This window comes from Myotis brandtii, unplaced genomic scaffold, assembly GCF_000412655.1.
Source record: "Myotis brandtii unplaced genomic scaffold, ASM41265v1 scaffold674, whole genome shotgun sequence".
NCBI lineage: Eukaryota > Metazoa > Chordata > Mammalia > Chiroptera > Vespertilionidae > Myotis > Myotis brandtii.
In genome coordinates, this window is record NW_005370630.1 from 707,574 (window position 1) to 719,493 (window position 11,920).

Here is an 11,920-nt window from a genome sequence, read left to right on the forward strand (position 1 = left end):
TATAAATCTAGGCGATCTGTCAATATGTATATATATATATCAAATACTGATATGGTTTAATGTTTTTTAAAATAAAAAGAAAGAGAGGCTTTAATATGTTCATCTGATATGCCTATGGATTATCCTGCACACCCACACTTTGGAGACCATTGGTTCTTATCATCCCTAATGACCATCTATGACACTGTGAATAGTTAATATTTTTGAGGTTCATTTTTCTTCCTGCAATGCAACACAAAGATTAAAATCAGATACTTTTAAAGCAAATTTTCGACTTTTAAGGTAATATTTCTGTAGTCAGTTATTGACAATAATTGAGTAATCTAAGAACCAAATATTCAGATCACAGAATAATGTCAAATGAGTAGCTATTTAATTTTTAGATGTGTTCACTGTTTTCTATAACTACAATTTATAAATCTGTAGTCTGCATGTAAAATTAAATATGTCTATTTGACACACCTGAATATTCTGACATGTATAATAACAATAAAATATTAAAAGATTTTGATCCTGAAAATAAAGATAACCTCTATCAACTATGGTATATTATAAAATTGTACATCAAAAACCTATATAATTTTATTAACCAATGTCACTCCAATAAATACAATGTAAAAAGAGAAAGAAAAATTAAATAAATAAATAAATAAATAAATAAATGTTCTCACCTACTGCATACAGATACTTTCTTGCTTTCTTCCGAGGTCGAACCTTAGATGTCTGCAGAAAACTACAAAACTTGTTCTCTTTGGGAGATTTGCACACCTCACAGTACTCTTTCAAAAGTGTTTGCAATGCAACACGAAGATTAAAATCAGATACTCCTAAAGTAATGTTTAAAAAGATAATGTTTAATCAACTTTTAAATACTGAAAAGATATGCTTACATAAAAATAATTGACAATCAAAAAATAAGCCCTAATCGCTTTGGCTCAGTGGATAGAGCGTCAGCCTGTGGACTCAAGGGTCCCAGGTTCGATTCCGGCTAAGGGCATGTACCTTGGTTGCGGGCACATCCCCAGTAGGGGGTGTGCAAGAGGCAGCTGATCGATGTTTCTCTCTCATCAATGTTTCTAACTCTCTATCCCTCTCCCTTCCTCTCTGTAAATAATAAAATATATTAAAAAATAAATAAATAAATAAATAAAAACTCATCATCAAACAATGGTGTGATTTAACCACACCATTTCCTATAATACCAAATATTTTTCTCATTGCTACTAAAAAATATACTTTCCTTAAATCAAAGATTATTTTTTAAAATATATTTTTATTGATTTTAAAGAGGAAGTTTGAGGGAGAGAGAGAGAGAGAGAGAGAGAAACATCAATGATGACAGAGAAACACTGATCAGCTGCCTCCTGCATCGCCTGCCCCCCCCCCCCCCCACTGGGGATCAAGCCTGTAATCCGGAATCAAACCATGACCTCATAGGTTGACACTCAACCAGAGTCACGCTGGCTGGGCCAAAGATTGTTTTTAAAAATATGCTTCATGGCCCTGACCGGGTAGCTCAGTTGGTTAGAGTGTTGCCTGATATGCCAAGGTTGCAGGTTCTATCCCAGGTCAGGGCACATATAAGAATCAACCAATGAATGCATAAATAAGTAGAACAACAAATCAATGTTTCTTTTTCTTTTTAATATGTTTTTTATTGATTGTTAGAGAGAGAGAGGAAGGGAAAGGGAGAGAAACATCAACGTGAGAGAGAAACATTCTTTGGTTGCCTCCCGAAAACATCCTTACTGGGTATCGAACCTGCAACCTGGACATGTGCCCTGAACAGAAATTGAACCGGCAACCTTTTAAACAAAACCCTGTAAGGATGATGCTCAACCAACTGAGCCACAATGGCTAGGGCACAAATTGATGTTTCTCTCTCTTTCTAAAATCAGTAAGTACATATTTTTTTTTAAAAATGCTTCAGCCCAACTCGTGCTGCTCAATGGTTATGCGTCGAGTTATAAACTTATAAACCAGGAGGTCACAGTTGGATTCCTGGTCAGGGCACATGTTGTGGGCTCACCCCCCAGTAGGGGGTGTGCAGGAGGCAGCCAATCATTGATTCTCTCTCATCATTGATGTTTCTATCTTTCTCTCCCTCACCCTTCCTCTCTGAAATCAATAAAAACATATTTTTAATAAATGCTTCATACTAGACAATTTTAAAATACATGTATGAGGATTTCTAAATAAAGATGGCAAGGTGAAATAGAATCACAATTATTTAACAAAATGAAAAAAAAAGTAGCCCAAAATTCAATACATACAACCTAATAACAAAAGGGTATAAAATATGTCATAAGCTTTAAAAAATTATAGTCAAAGCAAAAAACAAAAGACCTATTGGGATGAGCTGCTGGGATGAGATCCATTTCCTAGAGACTTTGAGCATGTTTGGGTAGGTTTTTCCTGCTCAACAGTACTTAGATGAGGAGGTGAATTAGGGATGAAAGTCAACCTGTATCCCATCTGGCAAGCTCTAAGACTCCCTAAAAGGGCACTATTTTCAAATTTGCACAAAGGCCCATTTATGCTAGCAAGGGACTATCTCGTAGGCTTGTCCCTACATCTCAGATGCAATATTGAGGAAAGAAGGTCAATTTTAAAAATCTTGAGAATTCTTACTAATAACTAATAATTTGGAGAGAGGTAGAATGAGCAGTTAAGAAGCCAAGTTGAGAAGTCAAAGAACAAAACCAATAAAAGGAAAATCCCTTATAGGACCAGCAGTAAAGGTAGAGAGGATCGCCAGAGTTTGCCATCTAACAGAGCACCTTGCTAGCCAAAGTCTATATGAGATACATCCTTGGCTGGGTTAAGTAGGTAGGTCCTGACACAAGATCAATACTAGGATCTCATAAGAAAGCTCAGAACCAAGTCCCTAAGGAAGGACCTCAGCCTTAGCAAATCTCCATTCTTCCACTTCTTTCATGTCTCAAGCTAGAAAGAAGTGGTGAGAACATAACACCTAGATCTCAAATTTTAGATGGGAGAAACAAAGTAAACTAAAGTAGAAAAGATGTCCAGAGAATTAGCTCTTACATTATTTATAATTCAGTCACATCCTCAAGTTTCATTCAGCGTAGGACAAGAGTAAAAACTTCAAATCTTGCCGGTTTGTCTCAGTGGATAGGGTGTCAGTCTGTGGACCAAAAGGTCCTGGGTTTGATTCTGGTCAAGGGCACATAGCTTGGTTGCAGGTTCCTCTCTGGCCCTGGTTTCGGCACGTGCAGGAGGAGGCAACCAATCGATGTGTTTCTCTCACATCGATATTTCTGTCTGTCTTTCCCTCTCTCTTCTACTCTCCCGAAAAATCAATGGAAAAATATTCTCGGGTGAGGATTAACAAAAAACAAACAAAAAAACCTTCAAATCTTGAAATCAAGTCTAAAGTAGTTTAAAAAAATAAATTTAAATATTATCATTTTTCTAATATAAAGATAAAAACTATTTTATACTATGGTGAAAAGTATTTTCAAAGTTTAGAACCTAAAGATGATTCAAAGGCACTTAGGAGCTATGATATATCAATATAAAATTTATTTTATAATGAGAGGACTTACAGAATTTATTAAGTTTTGTTTTTGTTTTTAGCATATGCATTTTCCTCAACTGTTAGGTTTTGCTGACTTTTTAAAAGCGACAAGAGGAAATCTTATCCTGAAATAATTAGTACTGCCAAAAACAACAGTATTTTAGCTCAGTCAGTAATTTTATCTATAGCTCTAACCTCTATTAGTATTTAATTTCAAGAAAGGTACATAAGGATTTTATTAAAATAAAGGTAGAAATATGAAGCCCTAACCAGTGTGGCTCAATGGATAGAGTGCCAATCTGCGGATTGAAGGGTTCCAGGTTCGATTCTAGTCAAGGGCATGTACCTTGGTTGTGGGCACATCCCCAGTAGGGGCTGTGCAGGAGGCAGCTGATCGATGTTTCTCTCTCATCGATGTTTCTAACACTCTATCCCTCTCCCTTCCTCTCTGTAAAATATAAAATATATTTAAAAAGAAAAAAAAAGGCAGAAATATGGAAATACAACTATCTACCCATAAAAACACAAATCTGTAACTTGCATATAGTAATCATTCAATAAATGTCTGCTATTGAACTGAAAAATAAAAACACTATCACATTTCAGAAAGCAAAAAAGCCATTGGATAAGTAGTTGACTGATATTCAACAAAAAGTTACCTTCTATATACTTTAAAAGCCTCTGAGGAGGTAGTAAAGGAAATCGAATTGGGTCTAGCACTTCCACCACATATTTTTTTCTTTTTCCCAGATCTTTGAGAAGCCATTGCATTGCAGCTAAGAAGACCTGGTATTCATCCTCAATGCTAAGCTCTTCACTTCGCAAAATTTTGATCAACTGATCTTTTGTAAGTGCCAGGAACTCTTCCCCACTCTGAACCTCCAAGAAATGGACATGAATATAGTTTTCTGTGAATTCCAAAAGATCATGGCAGGCAATTTGCTCAGAGAACTGAAAGATCCCAATGCAGTTCAGTGGATCAATTTGTCCTTTCAGAAATGCACAGCAAAGATTAACAACTTCAGTCAATTGTAGCATGTCCGCTGCAACAAGCAACTCCTGGACATTATTCACACCTATGTCCACTATGCCTAGGGAAACAGGGAGACAAATAACCAGTACAGTAAAATAAAAACAAACATTTGACTTATATTAAAGAGGCATTATATTTGATTCCACCAATAGCTAAGTAAAAAGGTAACAAAGGATTTATAGAAAGAGCACAAAACTTAAATGATAAAGATACAGAACATTTATGGAACACTTACAATGAAGTAGATACAGCATTAATTGCTTTATACATTCATTTAACCCTGACTGCAACCCCATATAGTAGGGTTTGTTTTTTTGTGTGAAAGTTTAAGTAACTTGTCCTCAAATCACATGGTTAAGTGAGTTGAGGGTAGGAATTGACACCAAACCCCATGCTTTTAACATAAAGCTATATGTATCTAATAAACATTTAGTTAGGCACTGGGGAAGGCAAGACAGGGTATCTTGAATTATGATAAAATGATGTACAAATGTTAATTTAATATTAGGTATAACCAAGAGTCTATAACATGAGAAGTTATTAATAGTTAACATTTAAGTAAATAGTTAACATTTAAGTTAATTAAATAGTTAACATTTACTTAAATATATATATATATATATATATATCACTTTTTTCAGAGCGCTTCACTTTCATATATTTACATAGTGACTTTGGGAGGACATTGAATAGTCAATCATATTTAGAAGGAAAATAAACCACTGTAACTCTCCTTCCTAATAAGGATAAACTCTCCATTCAATTTTGTACTTTCCCTTTACTCCTTTTCTCCCCATTTGCTCTTCTAAACTATTTGTTTAAAGTTTGTTTTCCCAATTAGATTTATAGTCTGTTGGGTCAAGACTTGCCCCTTCTGTATTTCCAATGCCTAGTCCACTCTAGGTGCTCAAAAATTTTGTTTTGAATGAATGAATGACCAAAGATATTATGGTGAGGGGCAGAATATAGCTTGTTAAATGCAAACAGGGTTTTTTCCAAAAGTATAAGAAATGGAATCCACCATGGGAGTAAGTGGTAGTGGCTTCAGAGAAAACTGAGATAAAACTTACTTGAATAAAATGAGAACTCATCACAAACTTAGTTGGAGAAGATAAGATCATGGGTTGTGATATAAGGGGGCTGAATGACTGCTACTGGATTATGCCAAGAGTTACTTAAGAGTAATAAAAAGAATGCCCACCAAGTTAATAAGGCTTTATAGATTATAAAAACTACCTTTTCATTTATTAAATTTTATCTTATTTAACCTTCACAAGAATTATGAAGTGCTACTATTCCCATTTTATCATAAGAAAAATGAGGCTCTCACAAGTTCATTTTTATTTTGTAAATACCTAATCTGCATTACCTAGAAAACTTTGTGAAGGTAGAGGCCATCCACTCCTGTCTTCTTTACTTCATATACATAGTGCCTAGCTCAAAAAGTATTCATAAATATAAAAAACGAATGAATAATTGACTAAAGTTAAATGAAATGCCTTATATCACATAGCTTATTAGTGGCAGAGCTAGATAACAAACCCAGATCATTTGATTCTAAGTGAAGTGCATAAAAAAAATCTAAGGTGAGAAATCTGTTAAGACTTAGCAGAATTGTGAATAGTTAATAAAGAATGTATAGGTAAGTCTAAAGGAGAAATCAACAGAATAACAGGCTTTGCTGCCCCCACATTCCCCGAAAAGGAAATGCCACTACAATGAAAATCAAAGAACATGTTCTTTTTTAAAAAAAAACAACACTAATTGTATCAGATTACAAAGTTCCCTGACCAATATATATGCCCAAAATTTATTTTCATCTTTATTAATAGAACCTTGATTTTGCTATGGGTGGCAATTGTGCCCAGCTAAAAATTATATTTCTTAGCTTCCCTTGGCAGATAGAAATGAATTTTTGATTGAGGTTAGCCAAAAGGATATAGGTAGCGGTTATTGGTTAGGGTTACTAGAAAAGCTTAAAAAGAGGATAGTCTCAGGGGGCAGGCTCTTTTGCCTTTTCCTCTTCCTCCTTCCACTGGCTGAAGTTCAGTGATAACGTTAGAGGCTACATACTACAGATGGTGGAGCAAAATGATGGATGAATAATGGGACACTAATGACATCATGAAGCCACTATACCAGCCTTTGAATTACTATGGATTCATTTTTGTGGAAAAATAAATAAATTCCTATCTGGTTAAGCCACTTTGTATCTTTTACTAGCAGGCAAACATTGTTCTTAACTGTTACACCAGTTTTAGCCTTAAATGTTAACATTGTACAATGTTATTTTTCCCTATATATGCTCAGTAACTTTTATTTCTCTGGGTTTTACCACTTCTTATTCTTTGATGGAAGTGCTAATCACCAGCAATATAGTAATGATGCCATGAACATTCTCTTTCACTAAATATCTCTTCTTGCTACTATCAGACAACAGAGGCGGAGTAGACAGTTTGTGGCATTTCTTGTTTTTATGTAGTTCAACTAATTCCATTGGATTAATCTGTTCATTTCTATTTTTCAAGTATGAGAAGCAGGGATATTTATGAAGCAGTTTCCAACTCACACAAGTCATTTACAAAAGACAGATCAAGAACCTCTCAATGTTAACTTGTACATTAGCCAATAGGCAGAGCTGCATTACTTTCAGTAGATAAAAAGGTCATTTTTACAATCCTCACAATTAAGTTATTTTCTGAAATTTTCCAAAAAGGAATATGAAACTACACAAAGAAAAATTACCTTTTGTTATTTTCCAGTTGGAAATATTATGCATTAAATAAGCAACACTTTATCAGGCCACATAATTGTCTCCTTTATGGAGAGTATGGTGTATTCTCAAAACTAGACCAAACAACAGTCATTGTTTTAAAATTTTTTTCCTGATTATAAGAGTAATATGTATTCACTACAGAAAAAAACTTTAGGTAGAAAAGTATAAAAATGAATATGAAAATCACACATTTTACATATCCATACACTATTACCATTTTATTATATTTCTTTAAAAATTTTCCCATGTATATTTGTTATATAAGATTAAAACTTTATATATAGTTTTTATGTGGATTTTCTAATATCATTAAAATTCTTCACAAAAATTTTAGAAGTAAAAGATTTGATTAAAATAATACATGTTGATTATGACATTATGAAGGAAAAACAGAAAAAAATGGAAAAATAAGAATCTTCCATATTTCATCATCTAGAGGTAAACATCAACATTGTGGTCTTTTTCCTGTGCACAAAATACAAACAAATGATTTTTTAAAAACAAAATTGAAGTGGTATTTACATACAGATTATCTTCATTTAATATATTGCAAACATCCTTCCATGATAGTATATATTTAAATCATTTGCAAGATCTAAAAAATATTCTATTACCTATATGTACCATCATTTATTTAACCATATAACCTACTGAGGGAGAATTAGATTGCATTCAATTAAACTATTATAAATAATGTTATAAATATCCTGGTACATAAATGTTAGCCTGAATCCCCAATTAGTTCCTTAGTATTCCTAGAAAAAGACTACAAGGTCAAAAGATAGGAATTTTTCAAAGACTCATAATAATAAATTGTGAAATTACTTTCCATATAAGTAATATCAATTTATATTTCCATAGCAGTACATGAGTGACTGCATCATTCTTCACTTAAAACTACAGGCTTACTTAACATACCTGTATAAATAAAATCTAGAAGTATTTGAAATATTGCAGCTTCAATTCCTAGAATCTGTACAACATCTTTTGAGGACTCTTTCATTCCTCCAGTGAACAAAGCTGCAAAGTAAGGACTACTGGCAGCCAGAACCAGCCGATGAACTTTAAAAGTTTCCTTCCCAACTTGTAGCTGCACATCACAGAAATGCTGTCCATTCCTCATTTTATTGATCTGGGCCAAGATGAGTTGGGCATGTTTATCTGATGAAAAAAGACTATCACCAGCCTTGGGACAGCCCTCATTAGCCATGATGATGATAAATTAATTTAAAGGACTTCTGCCCATAATCTGGTTCTACCCTGAAAAACGAAACAGAAAGAGACCAAACATCATATTTTTGTGTTTAACATGTCTTTTATTCATATACTTATGGAACATTCCCTATCCTCAAGGAACCTACAATATACTTAGGGAATAAAACACACATGAAACAAATAAGGACTAAACTGTGTGGTACCATTCCTAGGGTTTCAGAGAAAGGAATAAGTAATAGGATCTAAAATAATTGGAGGACATGGAAAAATGGAACCTGAACTGGATACTGAAAGATAGTAAGTATGAGGAGAGGGCATTAGCCTTTCTGGGTGGAGTAAAGAAAATAAGGAAAGGCACAAAGGCAGAAAGAAGCTTTTGTACACTGCAGTAAGGAAGCACACATTGTAGCCAGAATGAACTTTCAAAAAACAATTGTGATCAGGGTAACTGTTTGCTTAGAATCCTTCAATTTGTACACTTACCTTAGCGCACAAAAGTCCTTCAAATCTTACCTCTGTCTACCTATCCAGTCCTATCTCCCATACTCCTCTTTGAAGTTAATACTCCAATAAAACCTAACAATTTGCAGTTCTTTAAAAGTGACTCTCATGGTGTCCTTCCACACCTCTTCCCTCTGGATCTTTGTTATAATTCAAGACTGTTCAAATATAATTTCCTTTAGGAACTCTTCCCTGTTCCTCTCTCCTCTGGGTTTGGTGCTTACCTATTTTACAATCTATATCACACTCTATCTTGTCAGACACTCTATCACCCTACTCCCTACTCTCTCTCTCTCTGAAAGTTCCTTGAAAGGAAGCCCCTCAAAGCAGCGACTATCTTTCATAGCTATAGCACAAGAATCGAACATATATTAGGTTCTCAAATGTTGGTAAAATGAGTCAGTACAATGAGAAATAACAATGGCTTAGGTATTTTTTAAAAATATACTTCTTTATTGATTTCAGAGAGGAAGGGAGAGGGAGATAGAAACATCAATGATGAGAATCATTGATCAGCTGCCTCCTGCACATCCCCTACTGGGGATCGAGCCCACAACCCGGGCATGTGCCCTTGGCCAGAATCGAACTTGAGACCCTTTAGTCCGCAGGCCGTCGCTCTATCCCAGCGGTTCTCAACCTGTGGGTCGCGACCCCTTTGGCGGTCGAACGACCCTTTCACAGGGGTCGCCTAAGACCATCCTCCATATCAGATATTTACATTACGATTCATAACAGTAGCAACATTACAGTTATGAAGTAGCAATGAAAATAATTTTATGGTTGGGTCACAACATGAGGAACTGTATTTAAAGGGCCAGAAGGTTGAGAACCACTGCAAGCCAAACCAGCTAGGGCGCTTAGGTAGTTTTTGTACAACTCTGATAGCTTTTCAACACATTATGTCAACTATAATTCTCACAATAATTAAGAGGCTGGAAGGAAAAGATACTGTTATTCAAAATTACAGAAAAGGAAACAAGCTCAAAGTTTCCTAACAACACAGTGTTAATGTAATGGCTGTCCCAGTATTTGAATCCAGGTCTTCTTATTCTAAATCCTGGGCTCTTCCCACATGCCAGGTTATAGAGCAGTGATTCCCAAAGTGGGCGCTACCGCCCCCTGGTGGGCGCTGCAGTGATCCAGGGGGGCGGTGATGGCCACAGGTGCATTTGTTTTAACTTTTTTTGTATTACCTTTCTATTCTGAGTTCAATAAATAGTTTCATAATTTCAAACTTCAATGTTTCTAATTTACACCTTTCTTTACTATATTTTACGAAAAAGGTAGAAACATTAATACATATATCTTTCTGTTTAATTGCTATTAAAATTTAAAAAAAATTAATTTCCAGGGGGCGCTGAGTAATATTTTTTCTGGAAAGGGGGCGGTAGGCCAAATAAGTTCATACTTCTTCATAGGAGAGAAATCCAAGCACAGAAAATTGGACCTGAGCTTTTGTAGGTTCATCTGAGTAAACATCATGTTTCAGAACCGTTACTTGAGCCTTCAGGGGGATAAGCTAAGAGGCAGCAAAGTCCTAAAACACAGCTGGTTCAGCTTCAACAATGAGAATCAAAGATATAAATCCAAGCTATTTTTTTTTTTAAATCAAGAAACCATGAGATTCACTAATATAAGGAGATGAAGCACAGGGGAAATCTAAGATGGCTAGGGTTTTGTAATTTAGGCTGACAGGAATGGTGTGGGCTGATGTTAGCAAAAAGTGGTTAAGTTTATAGCATTAAAGCTCATCAAAATAAAAATAACTAAGCTGATTATCATAATTATCTAGGAATTAACTTGAGAAATTTGAGACGTTGCCAGGCGGCTGCTATTCACAACAGTACCTACAGAATGCCGCTGTTTAACTGGCATATAAAAGTAAACAGTGTATTTCTCTCTACATAGAAATTTGACCTGCAGATATTAGTAAACATGACCTGGCTATCAAGCTTTATTCTGTTTTAGATTTCTTCCTGTCAGCAGATTTCCCCCAGTGGTTTACACACAAGGTACCTTCAAGGCATCAAGCACAGCCACTGGGCTAAAATGTTGCCTCCTGCCGCTAAGAGCTCACTGAAGATCCACCCACTCTGGCAGCTGACAGAAGATACCCTGATCTATTAACCACGCTTTTAGAAACTGCTGCTACTATCCCACCACCACTGGTGTATTCCATCCCAAAAGGAACACAGGGTGTGACTGCACTTCCGCAGGGAAAGATCCTAATTCGGGGACATGGCACAGGGATGTAAGAGAGGAGCATCCAGAGCCTCAAACTTGAAAGGCCGATTACTAGGAAACGGCGGAGCAGCCAGCCCAGAGGAAGTGAAGCACGAAAGCTGCTTCCGCAAAAGGTGTCAGAAAGAATCACAGGACAAGCAAGTGTCAAAACTAACAAAACCACGAGGCTCTGTGCTTGACGTGGGGGCTGCCTGGAGAGTTACCCTTACGCTGCTGCGCCACTGAAGGCGGATGCACATTCCGGCGCTACCTAAATGGCGGGGAAGGCATCCCAGACCCGTCCGGGGGTGGCAGCCTGGCCGGGGGCTGGGCCTTGGGGTTCTCCAGCGGAGGCGGGGAGCGGACCGGACCAGAGAAGCTCCGGTGAGGGCGAAAACACTTGGACTAGCAGAGGCACGCCTAAGCGGCAGGAGGAAGCCGATTTCAGGGGCTCCTCTCTCTCTCTCTCCTCCTCAGGGGTCCCGAGAGCCGGACAGACCCCCAGAGGAAAGTCCCAACCCCGTCACAGAAGCATCCGGAACGCTAAGCCTTCTTACCGGCCGCTTCCCCTTCCCGCCGGAGCCGGCTCAAGCGCTGCGCGCGCAGCCAGAGAAGGGGGCGGGGAAACCGG

At 36.6% G+C, this 11,920-nt stretch overlaps 1 protein-coding gene across 1 annotated transcript in view; it reads right to left on the minus strand.

Moving 5' to 3' along the window:
• IPP (intracisternal A particle-promoted polypeptide) overlaps positions 1–11,900 on the minus strand; it is a 29,511-nt gene extending 17,611 nt beyond the window's left edge. The window contains exons 1-4 of the mRNA XM_005881277.2: positions 11,847–11,900; positions 8,269–8,610; positions 4,201–4,632; positions 672–827 (exon numbers count right to left, since the gene is read on the minus strand). Of these exons, the coding sequence (XP_005881339.1) occupies positions 672–827; positions 4,201–4,632; positions 8,269–8,560 (880 nt within the window). The 5' untranslated portion in view covers positions 8,561–8,610; positions 11,847–11,900. The remainder of the gene's footprint in view (positions 1–671; positions 828–4,200; positions 4,633–8,268; positions 8,611–11,846) is intronic.
• Between the last annotated feature and the right edge of the window lie 20 nt (positions 11,901–11,920).